At 37.4% G+C, this 16,372-nt stretch overlaps 1 protein-coding gene across 1 annotated transcript; it reads right to left on the bottom strand.

Annotated features, from left to right (window-relative positions):
• Nucleotides 1–127: 127 nt before the first annotated feature.
• Nucleotides 128–11,108, bottom strand: LOC140344519 (cytochrome P450 2G1-like). Its single transcript, XM_072431697.1, has 9 exons — nucleotides 10,895–11,108; nucleotides 9,700–9,862; nucleotides 7,102–7,251; nucleotides 6,123–6,283; nucleotides 4,832–5,008; nucleotides 4,597–4,732; nucleotides 4,019–4,206; nucleotides 2,060–2,201; nucleotides 128–949 (listed from the first exon to the last, which is right to left on the bottom strand). Exons 1-9 carry the CDS (start codon nucleotides 11,069–11,071, stop codon nucleotides 765–767), a joined length of 1,479 nt encoding a protein of 492 aa, XP_072287798.1. The 5' UTR covers nucleotides 11,072–11,108; the 3' UTR covers nucleotides 128–764.
• Nucleotides 11,109–16,372: the final 5,264 nt, after the last annotated feature.

Raw genomic sequence — 16,372 nt, forward strand, 5'->3', positions numbered from 1 at the left:
AAGATCAAAAAAACACAAGTCATCCATAATAATGAAAGTACAAAGTAACCTGTAAAGGGAGAAGATGATATAAAGACCAAGCCTATGTGATTATACTTTTTTTCTCTTGTAAATAAATGTTTCAAAATGTGACACCATGCATAAATTTATTCACATACAAAATATTTGCAATTCTTTTTATAACTGTTTTAAATGTGATGGTTGTATTATTGCATTATTATTTTACTTATTCTAAGGTTTAGGAGTGTAATAGACTGATAGCAAAATCTCCTATAATCTGCATTTCTAGATTATTTTCTGTCTAACCATAGTAATGCAAAAGAAAAGAAGCATTTGTAGTCAGCAATTTTGTTGTGTTCTGTTGTGTAGACAGTCCTTAATCTCCTTCCAGTCTTATCAATTATTGTTATATTGTCATCTGTAACCCATGTACACTCACTCATGTGATAAAATAATAAATTCAAAAGTGAATAAAAAATGAAGGCAAGCAATTTTTAGATACTTGATTGAATGTGGACATACTAGTAAATATGTATGTCCACAATCAGAAAGGCAAAATATCTAACACATTGTGCCATGTTCCGGGTGTACAACTTGATTGCAAAAGTTGTTGGAAAGCAAATTAATTGGTGCTGCTAGCATCTGCAGATTTATGAGCCAATGTTAGACGCCTGTTATATAAATATTAGGTAGAGCTGCCAAAGACAAGATTTCCCTCTGGTCTCATGGTAGAAAGAGTTTAATCACTCTATGTGGGCAAAATTTTAAGCTCGAGGAATAAAAGACATCTCATAAATCATGGGGACATTGGCGAACCCTGACATTTTGGGTTGGATGTCTTCATCTGTAAATTTAGTCTTAGAAGTCAATTGGAAGTTCTGTAGGATAGTTGTTATACAAAGGAACAGCTCCATACGGGCCAGACCTTCCCCAAGGCAAATTCTCTTCCCTGAAAAGAAAAAGTAAAATACTGAAATGAATTCGATTTCATGACCATTGTATATATTCTAATAGTAATTTCTTCTAGTATAGTTCATGAAATTAGAGAAATAATCTGTTTGTTACTGACAAGACAGACATGTAGTTTTCCAATTGTATTTTTTGTAGCTATGACAAGTTTAATACCTTAGAGCAGTGGTCCCCAACCTTTTGGAGCCACTAAATGCACGAACTCCGGACCGCGCATGTGCGCGGAGCCGTGTGTCAATCAAAGGGGAAGAAACTTCCCCCCAGAGTGATATCATGATGCCAGAACCTGCCCATTCTCTCATCGCAGGACTGAGCCTGTGATCTTTACTGTTAGCATGGTCAGCGGCCCTAAGCGGGGTCCTTCTCCTGACCCTGCTAGGTGGTGCACAAGCCAGAGCCGCGGCCCACCTGTCCAATGGCCCCTTCTGAATATGTCTAGTTTTTATACTGACCCAAAAGGCGTTGATTAACTAAATAATTTGAACTGTTTGCTTACCAAGGTGAATAGTCATCTTGTCAGGAACATGTCACTTAGTAAATGTAGTGAAAATTCACTTTGCAAAGAATACCTTATAAGCCTCCAAGGAAATAAAAGAATACAATTTTTGCATGCACGCTATTGGATGAGTGAAATCAGCAGGGCTTCATCTCATTTACTAAGCTAGGTGGATTATCTCTTTCAAGGTTACACACCAGTTTGCTAAGTGGGCAGACGATTTTCTTTTAGTAAATTGCCCCCTTGCCTCAATAACCTAAAATATCAAAAAATATCAAATATCAAAAGAGGTCAAAAGCAGTAACATAACTAGCATTTTCTAAAATAGTTTAGCAATGGCAGCCTCAACATTTGTTTCAGTACTCATATGGTATATGGAATCTTATGAAACTCAGGAAATAGAAGTTGGTGATAAATAAAAATGGCTTGCAGGAGACCAGGCACTAGGAAATTTCAGAAAACTGCAAGACATCACTGGATTGCAAGGAGTTGTGTAACAAAAATATGTAAACATTTTTATGAATACTTTTTTAAAGATTTTCTTAAAAAAGTAGAAGTTCCTTTTAATAATATTTTTAAAAATTGTAACAGTACCTGCTGAAAATGGAATAAAGGCCGGATTCTTCTTAAAGCAACCATTACTGTCCAGGAAATGATTAGGGTTGAACTTGTTGGGAGTATCAAACATTTTAGGGTCATGAAGAACAGAACACAATAATGGATAGACATCTGTACCCTAAAGACATACAATATGATTGAGTGAACATGAAAATATTGTGGTTTTAACAATATCAGAATATATAGGATATGTAATACCATGGCATGCATGTTTATTGCTGAATAAGGACTAAGATAATTTTAAAATATAGTCATCTGCTCTGTCCAGCTCACCCTGTTGATTTCCTCCAACAATGTCACTTGCAGAACAAAGAGAATCAAGCAATTTGCTGTCCGCCCCAGCACATACATTGAGCATGTATGCTGTGTGGCTACTGATCCTTTATAACTTTTTAGCTCCCAAGCACCAATAGTCAGTTGTAGCATTTCACCTTGCTGACCTACTAGTGGTGTGACTTATATTTGGATTAATTATTGCTGACTCGGCTCTTTCCTGATCTTGTAATTATTTACTGCCTATACCAACCTTTGCCCTTACCCTTGAATACCTTTTTGGTGGACATTTTACCTGTGTATGACCCTTTGCTCTGGTTCCAGGACTTGCTTTTGCTAGTCTTTCCTGTACTGTATTATCTGTGGATTGCCTTGTTATCAACCCTTCATTGTCTGACTTCTATTGTGTCCCCTGTACTGCTCTTGTGGGCTCCTGGTCGTTTTTCAGTCCTTTCCCATACGCCATGCTTTGCACACAAAAGTCTTTGGAGCAACCGTGTGCTGGGATAATGCAATTAGCCTCCCAAGACTGAGAACTATAAGCAAGAGGTTCGGAACCGTAAACCGCTGGTGCGTGGTGAACCGTAAACCCGACTGCTTTTTGATAATTTTTAAAAATTACAGTCATTTGCTATTTGTTGCAACTTGGAACTGATCTGATCCAAGATTGAAAACATTTGCCAACTAATAGCAAAAAAGGTTTCTCCATGATAGTCTATCTTCTTCAGTCTTGAAGAGCTTAAGTAAATCAGACCCATTGAGTTGAGCCAACAATGCGAGATAAACATATCTGTTATTAGTATCTCTACAACAAGATTAATGGAGAAATCTTAGCTGCGATGGAGAATCAAAATCATTAGCAAGGGCAGTGGGTACAGTGAGTGGTAAATTGAAGGTTTACCACCTATTAAGACTTCATGACACTAAAGCCGTATACACACTTGCAAATATAGTCATTGGAAAGGACCTTTCACGATCCTTTCTAATAACTAACCACTCCACGATGCATGAATGATGCTGTACATACAGCACCAGTCTGCTCTATGCAGGGGGGAGGGGAGAGCAGCGGAGCGGCACCCCGCTGCTCGCTCTCCCTCTTCACTTGCATTATGATCGCTCATCATTCATTGTCTGTGGATCCACCAGGAAGGTCGTTCTGATATCAGCCCCGACGTGTCTGATATTGGCCCTGAGCCTGATTATCGGGCGAGAACCATTGAAAGTGTGTACGTGGTTTAAGGAATATATTTGGTTTAACGTGTTTGTTCTGTGTGGATGTAAATGCTGGTGAAACTGGTGAAGTGGCTTGGAAAGTTGCAAAATGTCTTCAACATTACAAGAACAAGTCCAGTTAAATGTGATTACTATTAGATATACAGTGATCTAGATAAATGAGAACCTTCACAACATTCTATTTTGCTTTCTGAAATATGTAATTCATAAAAGCTGTATACTACTTGGATACTTTTTTCCTATGTCACTTAACCATCTACATTTTGACTGGTGAAACAAATGAAAATTTACCTTAAGTTTAAAAAGTGTGGTTTGGAAAATATTGAGAAAGTACTGAGGTACTGTAAACATTTTTTTAAATCTAACATTTAACAATAAATTAAACACATCAAACAAAAAATGTTTTCACAGTTAGGAATAATTCCCTACTTTAGGAATGGTATATCCTTTGAAGCTGACATCCTTTATCACTGTGTGTGACATACTAAGTGGAAGAATATCAGCGAATCTCTGGATCTCATGAATTACGGCATCTGTATACGGCATGTTGTACCGATCTTCAGTGTTTGGAATACGATTTTGCCCAATTACCCGATCTATTTCCTTTTGCACTTTTTCTGGATACAGAGAAAAATAATGGGTGTAAATGAATATTAAAACACCAAGAGGGCTGATTACGTAAACAAAGTACAAAGTACACCCAATCATGTGCATTACTAAACCTCTTCATTTTTTAACTGCATTTTTATTGAGTAAATCCGATATTCCGCAAATATAACCTGTAAGTGAATCTTCCATCTTCATATGTTTTGAGTGACTGTTACTGTATTATCAGAGAATTTAAGGGAAAGTCACATCTTCTCTTCTGTTAACAGAATGCAGTAACACAAAACAACCAATGAGCCATCTCTCTTGCTCCACTTACTTTAGATTGATAGGAACTACATTCTTTTGTTTGTTAAGAAAATTTACCCCTTTTTTGTTGCTGAGTTCTCACTAATATTCACCTTGTATTTCAGGATGTCTTATAAGAATCAGAAAACTTTGTCGTAGGGTGGTAGTTAGTGTTTCTGTTCCACCAAAGAACAGGCCAAGTACTGTCATAACCATGTTTATTGAATCAAAGTGTGGATTGTCCTTTTCCTAAAAACATGAAATAATATAGTAGTGATAAGGAACACACACACACATATATAAATATATATATATATATATATATATATATATTATATATTCACATACTTGCAGCTGCTTAAGAAGAAAACAGTCAATGAAATCCCGAGGACAGTTGGGATCGAATGACTTCTTGTTTATCTTTACTCTCTCCATGACGAATTTTCGCAGTTCATTCAAATTTCTTTGTGATCGCTGGTGAGGCCCTGGAATATAGTTCATGATTTCTGGGAGCATATACTGCAACTGAATAATGTAAAAAGTCAGTAATTGTACCTCTGCAGGAGAGACAAGATACAGAACTTATACAGGTTATAGCAAATTACCAGTGCGTTTGTAGGAATGCAGCTTTTTTGTGCACAACCTAATGAATTATTTTTCAATCATTCCATTTTGCACTTGTCCCTCTAGACCCTTGTCCCTCACCTATCTTTACTGACTACTGTTAGGAGATGCTCATCTGTCTGGCAACTCTGTGCTGTGCGCCATCGCAGTATGAAACACTGTTTATTCTGTCCAGCGATGTATGTTTGGCATCTCCAGCACCACTCTGTGAGGCTGTGCACAGCTGAAGGGGATTTCAGAGGCAATTAGTTCTAACTATTCCAGAACCCTGACAAGCTTATTGCTACAGTCACACACCAGGTGCTAAAAACACAAAGGAATCCCTGCTGTTTCTGCTTTCTGAAATATATTTCAGCTTCCGTGAGAGAGAAGCAAAGTTTGTAAAACTTATTCTATTTCGTTTTTTCTTTTCATATTTCTGGAATAAAGCCAAATAAAGTACAACTAGGCATCCAAGGGCTGAACTGGTTTGGTTTAGGATTTTTTATAGGTGAAGCTGCTTGGGGACAAAATGTATGTTTATCAGTTGGGGGTTTTCTTGCATTCCACAGCCAGAGAGGTTCCCAGAGAGTGGAGTCAGACTCCCAAGTATGGAGGGGGTTACATGTATTAGCAAGTATTTATTAAAAGAACATTAGAACCTTGTTTTTATAGTAGTCATCGCAGTAAAGTTGGCTGCTGAGGAGATGGTTTATTAGAGGAATGCCCCACTTACACTTCATATTGCATTGATTCATGTTAAGAAGCTTTCAAACAAAGGGCCTCATAACCATATCAAATAAATCTAGATGGTAAACAGAAAAAGTAGCACCACACCAATAACATTCAAACCCCAATCCTGGAAATATTCTGGTCTGTTTTCTTTAACTTCTATAATGGCTTTGGACTCTAAAACTATTGCTATGTTCCTGTTTTCTTTTTTGAAGCCTAGTATGCATTTTATTACAGAAAATTTGCAGTTCATATAAGTGGTCCCTTATTTTTATTACTTTTCTTCAGAACCACTTCTACCTACCTGTCCCCAGGGGCTGTTCATTTCTTTGAATATTTTGTCGAACAAGCTCAAGAGCCGCTGAAAACTTTGATTATCATGCTCAAAACGATTTCCAAAAACTATTGAGCAAATGACGTTGGAGACAGACTTAACTAAGAGGCCTGTTGGTTCGACAGATTTTTCTGCATGCAAAATATGAAAATCTGGTCATTAGTACATCTAATCTATCTACAACACCTAAATCTGCTTTATAAATTTCTTATACAGTTACAGCATTAATTATCAAAAGTAATTCATTATCAGTGTGTTATTTTATTACTATAGTACCCAATCCTGGTGCACTTTACAGCCCATGGCGCCAACATCAAAATGTCATGTATATAGGTGGGTAAGAGTTGTCTAATCACCAGAGTTTGCCAAAGTAAATTGACTTCTCTTCAAAATCTACCTTAGACTTTGATAGGGCAATTAGATTTTATTCTTCTCTGGGAGGACAATTAGTTAGAATGTACTGTAACGTGCTGTCTAATAAACTGGACTCATAATACTCCATAATATAACTATAATCATAAAATAACTCCATAATTCCATATATTTTAGGTAGCATTTCTGACAATTGCCATAGCTACTCCTTTCTAAGAAAGAAAATTCTGTGAATAAGATCCTTTCGAATTAATAGGTCGCCTTTGTTGGGTCCCTAATATCATCAGTTAACCCACATTTGATTTACTAGGAAGGAAATAAAATATGGATATATCAGAAGATAGGGCTGTTGTTTTTGTCTGTGGTACCCAGTCAGATTCTCCACTTTGTTTATTAAGAACCCAACAAGTTGCTCTAGAAAGCAAAAAATAATTCTTGGACATGTAATTAGGTTCCATTTTGGGTACAGCTAAAGAGAATGTATCAATTTGTTCCAAAGAAGCACTGCTAAAATTTGGCACTGCATGTACATTATTATTATTTTATTCTATTCGGCAAACACAAGAAAGCAACATACCTTTCAGAGATCTAATTTCTTCCACCAGGAACCCAACCTCTTCCTGAATCCTCATCTCAATAGATTTCTTTCCCATCCCAAAATTTCTGAGCGTGGTAATTGAAAACCTGCGCAAATCCTTCCATCGTTCCCCATTGCTAAATACAACTCCTGAAAAACAATAATCAAACATTTGCAATGACAAAGTAAAAATGCAATTGCCCATCACACAGCATTTACAAAGATTTGATTTTCAAAAATCTATCTATCTAAACACAGTATAAATACATTCAGGAATAGTTTACCTTTTTTGATCATCCTTAAAAAAACAATTTTCTGCTCAGTTTGTGAATAAGGCAACCTTAGCAGACAGCAAAAATAGATACTATGACTTAGAAGAATGCACAATACATCATAGCTAAACAATAATAAAGCTCATACCCTAGTTTTGATGGAAAAATAATTAGGCCATGACTATGTTGTTCACTGTTAGACTGAGTGTACTGTGCATTGCAATGGGGCCCCCCATTGGCTCCAAATGTTGGACTGTTACCCCCCTCATCCAGACTCCAAGTCTAAATGCTGCTGTGCAAGAGATTACATGGGTCTGAGATTGGAATATTTAATAGTCAGTAGTGAAAATGTACTTAAAAGCAACAGAGACGGCATTCCTATTCTGGGAAGTCGGTTATGTCGGTATATTACCGACATATTGGGCAAGATTTTTTCCTTTCAGATGACTGGATGAATAAAGTAAACAGAGCTTTATCTCTTAAACTAAGCTAAGAGAACTATCCCTTGCAAGAGGTTTATTCACTTTGCTTATACATTTTTGTAAATCAACTTAGTGAATCCTGATGTCCACACAGTTCTTAACTATGGTAACAAATATCGGACGCACAGGGTAATTTCTCCTTATAAGTGGTGAAACATTTAGTGTGCTGTTAAACTGGGCACTGCTGGCACAGGGACATTGCACTGCCAACAATGATCTCCAGTCCCTCCCCAGTCTGGCTGTTCCTATATTGTATGTGCAGGTTGCACCAGCCTACAGGATTCATTTTAGTGGCACTCACCAAAAAAAGCAGACGCTGGCATCAACCCCTTCTCTACGGCAGTAAGCCAAGTACTTCTCTTTCCTGAGGGGAGGAAGGCTGGATGCCAGCATCTGCTATTTTATTTGTACTGGGCAATCAGGCTTTCCTGTCTCTCTCTGCCAGCCTGGGCTTTAGGCTACTGACTGCAGAAACTTCCAACTACAGAAGTAATAATAATAATGGTGGGGGCTGTCAAGTGCCTTGTAGGCACTTGCATGTGACAGGATAGCATATACAAGTATAGAATATTTTGCTAGTCTATTGCTGCTAGTGTTACTAGAATTTGCCTTAGTTCAGTTCACTTGCAGTATGTTGAATTAACTCAGTGTTCAGGTTTATTCTTTGGGTTGATAAGTTCAAATCCCAGTAAAGTCAACAGCAGAGGCACATTCAGCCAATATTATTCAGAGCACGGCTCAGCTAATTCAGATGGCAGGATGTGACATGTCAAAGTCTGCTGGCCAGAGTTGCTGAGCCTTAAAGAGGAACTAAACTCAAAACTGCCTAAAACAAAAAGAAATAGCTCCAGGCACCACCATATTTGCCTCTTTTTCTGAGTTCTTCTTCTTACGTCACCCAACCCGTGTCGTTTGGAAAAAAAACTTGCTGATCTCACTGTGCAGGTGTAAGATTGGCAAACTTTTCTCCTTTCACGAAAAGGCTTCTTCTGCGCATGCCCGAGATGCTCAGGCATGCACAGAAGGAGCACCCAAGAGCCTCTCAGGATGCGTGATGTAGGTATCCCAAGAGCCTTTGCATTCCTAGGCGATCGAGAATTAGGGGGCGGTGCTGCACCCTTTTTTTTTTAAAAAAAAGAAAGGGTGTTGCACTTAAAAAAACCTAAACAAACAAACCCTTTTATGTAAAGTGGAATTTCTGAGTTTAGGTACTGAGTTTAGGTAAAAAAATTAAAACAATACTACATGGCCTGCTTTCCCCCTAGGAATATTAAAACCATGAAAGGTCTTTCTGGAATCTTATTTTCCAAAAAAAAAAAAAAGGAAGAGGGCAAAAGGCATGTAGCCTCCTTGCAGAAAACAAAAGCAGCCTGCCCCAACAGTGAAATCCTTAGAGGAGAAGCTGTCGCAACCTGCGGGCTAAACTAAAGCAGCTGAGCCATACTACACAGTGATAGCATGCATCTGTGAATCAAATCTAACCACTGAACATCAGGAATGTTTGGAAGTGTTCTGAGCAGATTTGTGATTGATTCGAACTTGAACACCACACTTAATTGCATCTGTGGTTGAAATAATGTCTTAAGGGGAATTTTTACAAATGTCTAACTGACTCCCCTCAATGACAACCAATGTACCCCTCTAGTCCCCAATAATAACCAAAGTACCCTTTCAACCCCTGTTAACAAAGAACACCTCGGCTACTTCCAGCCACTACTTATCTCTAAACTGCCTAAATACCTCAATTAAATCATGCCCAATGTCTATCAATACATACAGCAATAGCAACAGTGAGAGCAACCAATAGTGAGAGCACCATTCTTCTCACATTGCAATAAACTTACCAAACCCCTTGAAAATAACATCAAGATTTGGAAGCTTTCCTCGTCCACTGAAGTCCTCTGCTTGGTCCACTAAAGCTTCTTTTACAGTTTCATAACCAGTTAGGATAATAACTGGATTTTGTCCAAAATACACAGTATATACCGATCCATATTTCTTTGCAATCTAAAGCCAAGCAAATTATATTATTGCCATTCCCTATGCAAGGAAACAAAACATTAGGTTAAATGTTTATTCAGGTAGGGTATGGTTTGAATTTTACTGCTACTTTGCCTATAATTTGACCGCAAACGTCTTATTTTCCTTCTTTAAAACTTGTAATTGGACCATAGCTATTATTTTTTTATCAGTTTTAGAAGATGAATACTGAAATCCGAATTATTGTTATGGGAAAGATTTATTTAATTGTGGCTGATTTTCTATGATGGGTTTAGTAAGAAACTAATACTGATCCCATACACTCTACTTAATTTATGATCTGAAAAATCAAAAATTGTACCATTACCTAAAGTTTAAGAGTTTACTCTGATTGAAATGGATTGGATTGAAGTCCTCTGCTCACGGGTGATTTTGTAAATTTCTTTGACCTAACTAATAAAGTCTGACACCAAATTTGAGTAACTTGTCCAGATCAAAAGCATGCATACTTCTTAGCATTTGATGCTTGCAAAACATTTTGCAACATTAGGCAAATGTACTGCTGGTAATCCTCTCAGAATGCTAAGGAACTGTTGCTATGTTTACTCATTTGTTGGCTAAAACATTGTAGAATATCTGTTGCTGTTTGACATTTTTTGCAACCCTATAAGATTTTGCTACCTTCTGCTGAAATCCCACCCTGCTACCTAATCTTAGTCCTTAACCCCTTTTCTTAGTGCCCAACCTTTATCCCTTATTTACTGGTGCCTACCCTTAACCCTCTTTCCTGGCGACTAACCATAACCCCTTTCTACCTGGTGACTAATTTTAATCCCCAGTCTAATGCCTAACCTTATCCCCTCTGCCTAGAACATACACTTAATCACAAGCCAATTTACACAGAACCTAATTCCTAACACCAACCCTCCATCACATTAACTTCCCAGGTAGAAAAATCTAATAGGTAGCAAGTTATACTTACTGGCTAGATCTCTGAACCCCTCCAATAACCAGATCCTAATCCACACTCCAGAATATTTTTTTTTCAATCAAACTGACCTTCATTAGGGATTGGACAAGTTTCCCTCTCCTTATCTGTAGGACATTGCCAACAATGGGCAGTGGTGTTGGTCCTGGTGGCAGATTATGTCTCTGATACAAGGTATTCCAGAATGAGTAGATGATTGAGAAGACGAGAAAAGACAAGAGAAAGGTAATCACCCATGCGACATCCATCTTGTATGAGAACAGAATGTTCAATTACTCAGTAGGAACATGTTATTTGTTTGGTAATAGATAATTGCTTGCAAACAAAATTTCCTGGGAGTGGTTTGCTTCGGCTGTGTAAATAATCAAGTTGTTTACATTGTAGTCATTGGTTGGCATTGATCCTACATTCAGATCTAACTTTTGTATGTATTGCAAAGTGCCATATGAAAAGTCTACAAATCTGCAAAGTCTGTTTCAGAGTATACACAATTCTTTATTGTTTTGGCTGAAAATCTCACTGAAACGTTTCTGTGATTGGTACTAAGGAATTACTAGGCTATCCTTTGTGCTATTAATGACAGATCTAGAACTATTTAGATTCTGGATCCACAGTGTATACTTACCAAATCATGATTGGTGTTGATGATTAGTGCAGGGTTTGTACTAAATCTTGGCCCCAGAGAAAGATTCCAAAAGTTTAAGAACAGAATTTTGATTTAGTTTTTTCAGTGGTTTCCTATTGACTGGAACAAACCTCTAAGTCTATCTCTGTGAAAGTGTTTTCCAGGTCGTAGTATTATTGGTAGTAGTTAGTTACATTGAATGTGTGAGTTGATGTAGGTTGAAAATGTTTCTTCCCTCCTTAAATCAGTTTCTTTAGTTTTAATAAACAGGCAAAACATAGCTCAGGATTTTGTTTTACAGTCTGTCCACTGTGTACAGTACCCAAAAGTTCCCTACCACTTGTATCCATTACCCATTTCAAGTTCAGTTCAAAGTACTCCCAGTTCAAACACTTGCCTTGTCACACTTACTTCTTCCCCTCTACACTGAAGACGCTGCTCTCCTGCGCATGCGGACAGTTCAGACACTAGACGTGACTCTGTTTCCAATCTTTATCAAATCCATCCAATCCGCTGGCTAATCAGCAATAGTCTCTTTATCATACCTGACTATTTATCTAGCTCACACACTGCACTCTGTGTTCGTGCAATGTGTCTCCATTGTGCCGAGCCCCTAGTTCTGTGACCTAGTTCCTGTTCACCTGTGGCTTAATTCGGTGTTTCCTCTGTCCAGTTCCTGCATTAATCCCTCGTTGTCCAGTATGTTGATTCCCAGCCAACTTCCCAGTGCTGTTCCAGTGTTCCTGTCTGTCTGTGGATATCCCTGAGTCACCTGTGCCTCCTGTTGCTTCCAGTGTCTCCTGTGTGTCTCCTGACTTCTAAGCAGTGGTCTGTATTAGAACATGCATTCTAATTTATAAGTCATTTTAAATTATTTTAATTTCTCATCTCAAAGAAACTGATCCTCAATTCATGGAGTTCATTGCCACATTCACTAATCTAAGTGAAATATTTCCTACAAATGGAAAATTCCCAAAGTGTATAGCCTAAACTCCTTTAATAAATCAACCCCCTTGTAATGAGACCAAAAAAGACTGTGATGTCTAAACACTTTTAGCAGCACTTAAAAAGTAAATGTACCTGCAAGACATGAGTGGCTCAGAAGAAGATGTTTTAACATGTTTTAGAAAATAAACTCACTCTTGAACAACCAGTTGACTTTTATGCTAATTAATTTAGGAAGAGTAAAACAACCTCCCTAATTGTTATTTATTAAGAGCAAAAATTATTCAGCTTTTCCAAAACAATTATTATGTTAATGTGCAAGAATAACTGGAATTGCCTACATCACGAACACTTTCACATATATTTTCAAAGCTTAGTAATGGTATATCCCTTGAAGTTGACATTCATTATCATCATGCCCGGTGTATTAACGGGGAGGATATCATTAAATCTCTCTGCCAGCCCTTCCCCAGGCACTCCCCTTCCTGGGGGCAACTGTGTGCTGGGAAAAGCAACTGGTCTCCTGAGGCTGAGCAGGGCCTTGCTATAAGTGAAGAATGTGATTAGATTGGAGAACTAGTATCTGGCGAGTACTGTTGCTGGACTAGGGCCTTACACCTGATCTATTTCTTTAATTGCTTTGTCTGAAAAAAATAATAATATAGATAAAATGACTAAGCAAAAAGCAGACGTAATAAGTATACTCTTGTACTTGTAGTAATATAAAGCAACCAATTAGAAGTCATTTTTTCTGCTCCACCTACTCTAAATATTGGAAAGCTGAAATCTGATTTGTTGCTAAGTCATTCCACCTCCATATTCATTTTAAAAATAATTCAATGCCAAGTTCATCCCCTATATTAACCTTGTAATTCAGGATATCTCATAAGTAGGAGGAATTCTTGTTGCAGGGTGCTGCTAACTTTTCCACCAAAGAACAAGTTTAAGCTGAGCTATCATTAGATATTTAACAATATATAGATAAATAACTAGATAATTTTATTGTTAGATAGCACTTTAATATAATGAAAAAATTATCATTTTAATTAAAAGGGGAGGACTCCTCCTTTTCCTTCACTGCTGTGGCAGACATCCGCAACCTCCTAGGATACATACGTCAGGAGGCTGTGGGCTACTAAAAGAAAATGGCAATCTCACTGCATATGCTTGACATCAGCAAGATGGGGTGACGTCAAAAGAAGAAGGAACATACTGAAGAGGATGGCGCATCCAATATCCAGTCCGCACCACAAAGAAGAGGAAAGACATAGGTTATGTAGGGAATTCACATACTTGCAGCTTTAGAAGAAAACAGTCAAAGAACAGTTTGGACTGAATTTCTCCTGACTCATCCTAATACTCTTTAAGATAAATTTCCCCAGTTTATTAATATATATGATTATTCTCTGGTGTGGTCTTGGAAATTTTCTTCTTTTTTTTACAAATGCCAAAATTAAACAAGATTAGTGTTGCTGTTTGGATGTTGCTTACATTTCGTGTACATATTTTCATGTTCAAACCTTTCGCAAGTCATCCTGATAAAGCAGACCAGTGTCGAAGGATGAAAAAACCCTAAAAATTCTCTTGTTAAGATCCTCATTTACCTAGGCAATTTTTACATCTGCATAGAAAGAAACATTTTATACCTTTAAATATCATTTGGGGAATGTTTGGAACAACTTGATGGTTAATATATGGTCAATGACTTTGTCAATGCTTTGTATTGTATGATCAAAAACTTTTGAAATGTAAATAATAAAATATGTATTTTTTATACTAAAGTTACTTAATGCCTAGAAAGTCCTGCTTTCTTTGAACTTCTTTATTCTTGTTGTAACCTAATGCTTTCGTTTATTGCCATTGGCTGCTGGGGGAAGCCATTGGGAATGCTGAAAGTATTCTAGAGTAAAAGGCTTTCACACTATATTAGTATTAGGCATATTAGTTATAAGCAGCCTGCTGTTGTTAAATTCTAACTAAACCCTGGGGGATTTTGATTCAGAGGGTCAATCAATTGTGACCATGTGACACTCGAAGTAGGAAAAACAATATAATGATGCTTATCATATAGAATAGGAGAAGAAATGAAGAAAGGAAAAATCATGTACCTCTATCCTAGTAAATGTATTTGCCAACCCTGAAGTATGCATACATTTTCTAAAGAAGAGGGAAACACATTCTTGATGCTCATATATGAGAAAGGAGAAAGAAATCCATAAAGATTAAGGATATCCCCAAACCTCTAAGCTTCTTTAGGGGAAATAGAGTTGTCAATCAAAGTAGCTAGAACATAAGGAAACACATGTATTCATGTATTGTGAGATTTTTTTTTCAAAAAGGTACATTTTTATATATGATTATTGAATATTTTGGAAATGAAAAAGATGTCTGCTTGATGAATCAAACACTTGATTGATTCTGCTTGTAAAACTGTTTAATTTCCTTCTATTTTGTGGTACTTCCCCCACCTCTTAGATTGTAAGCTCTTCTGGGAAGGGTCCTTCCCTTGTGTCTCTTGTGTCACTGTCTGTATCTTCTGTCATATGCAACCCCTATTTAATGTACAGTGTTGCCTAATATGTTAGCACTATAAAACAATTGGTTAGCTCAGCTCCATGTTTGTTTTACTACACTCATACAAACAGCGTTCCTTGGTAAACCATGTAGTACCAATGCCACCTATCGGTCCTCATAGAGAGCGGACATCTTTGAATGTTTCCCCAAACAATTTAAAAAGTTGCTGAAAACTCTGATTATCATATTTAAAATGGTTTCCAAATACTACGGAAAATACTACGGAGTGGAAGACATTGGAAACAGTCTGGAAAAGAAAGTTTGTTGGGTTCAAAGGTTTTCTTGCAGGGATATGTTAAAAATGTGATTACAGGTAGTCCCTGGGTAAGGACATCCAACATACAGACGACTCCTAGGTACGAACGGGGCTTCCCTGCTCCCTCGTGTGCAGCATGGAGGCTTGGAGGGAGGCAGTTTGCATGACTTGCACAAAAAATCTTTTGCTAAACGTAGCTAAGGTTGTGGGTGATCTTAAGAGCTGAGCTGATCTGTAGCATCTTGTAACTTTTTATTGACCAGGACAAACAAATGTCTAGGCTCCATGAAGTTTTTTTTTTGCTTTGTTTGTGATTGGTTTACAGTGAGGATTTTATGCAGTAACTGACATCACCCTGCCTAATAATATGTTGAGACAAACATCTGTCCTAATTGCATTTAATAAACTAATGTAGCGGTTCTGACTTAGATACAAATTCAACTTAAGAACAAACCTACACTCCCTATCTCGTATGTAACCCAGGGACTACATGTATATTGGTTTACAAAACTCTTAAATGTACTCTGTTAATGCCTTTATTGCTGCATATGTGAGTTATTTTTGGGTAATTAGATATTTAGCCGGGGGTCAACCTGGCTTGTGGCCTTCCTTCCCTGCAGCTAAGGTCACCAAAAAAAAAATAACAGTAGTATGGGAAAAAAGTTTAATGATATCATTGACTTCTCTTGAGCTTCTGCTTGAGATGCTTAGGTGGGGGTGACATCTTTATCAAGGTCTAGAGACGCCCAAGAGATGAGTCCAGCTTTTTGCTGCATTGTCTTTTCGCCTTTTTTGTGCCCATCATACCCTAGGAGTCACAAATTGTGAATGGATATTCAGAAATTCTTAAGTAGTTAAAACTTTACAGAAGATACAAACATTGTAGGGCATTGTAACAAAGTTCTAGTCAGATTCTTATCAGCTCTATTGAGTGTACTGAACTTCTAATGTAAACACAATGTAGGTTTACTTTAACAATGTCCAAGGAGCTTACTTACCAACATGACCAATCTAACCACAACCAAGCAGAACCTAAAATTTGATTGGTCAGCTACTTAACTCCATAAGATCTAATCATTTAAATGGATTGGAATCAGACAGGACATGAACCTCCTCCCATTTCTAGATCTTTAAGCATAGAAACATTCC

Source organism: Pyxicephalus adspersus, chromosome Z, assembly GCF_032062135.1.
Source record: "Pyxicephalus adspersus chromosome Z, UCB_Pads_2.0, whole genome shotgun sequence".
Lineage (NCBI taxonomy): Eukaryota > Metazoa > Chordata > Amphibia > Anura > Pyxicephalidae > Pyxicephalus > Pyxicephalus adspersus.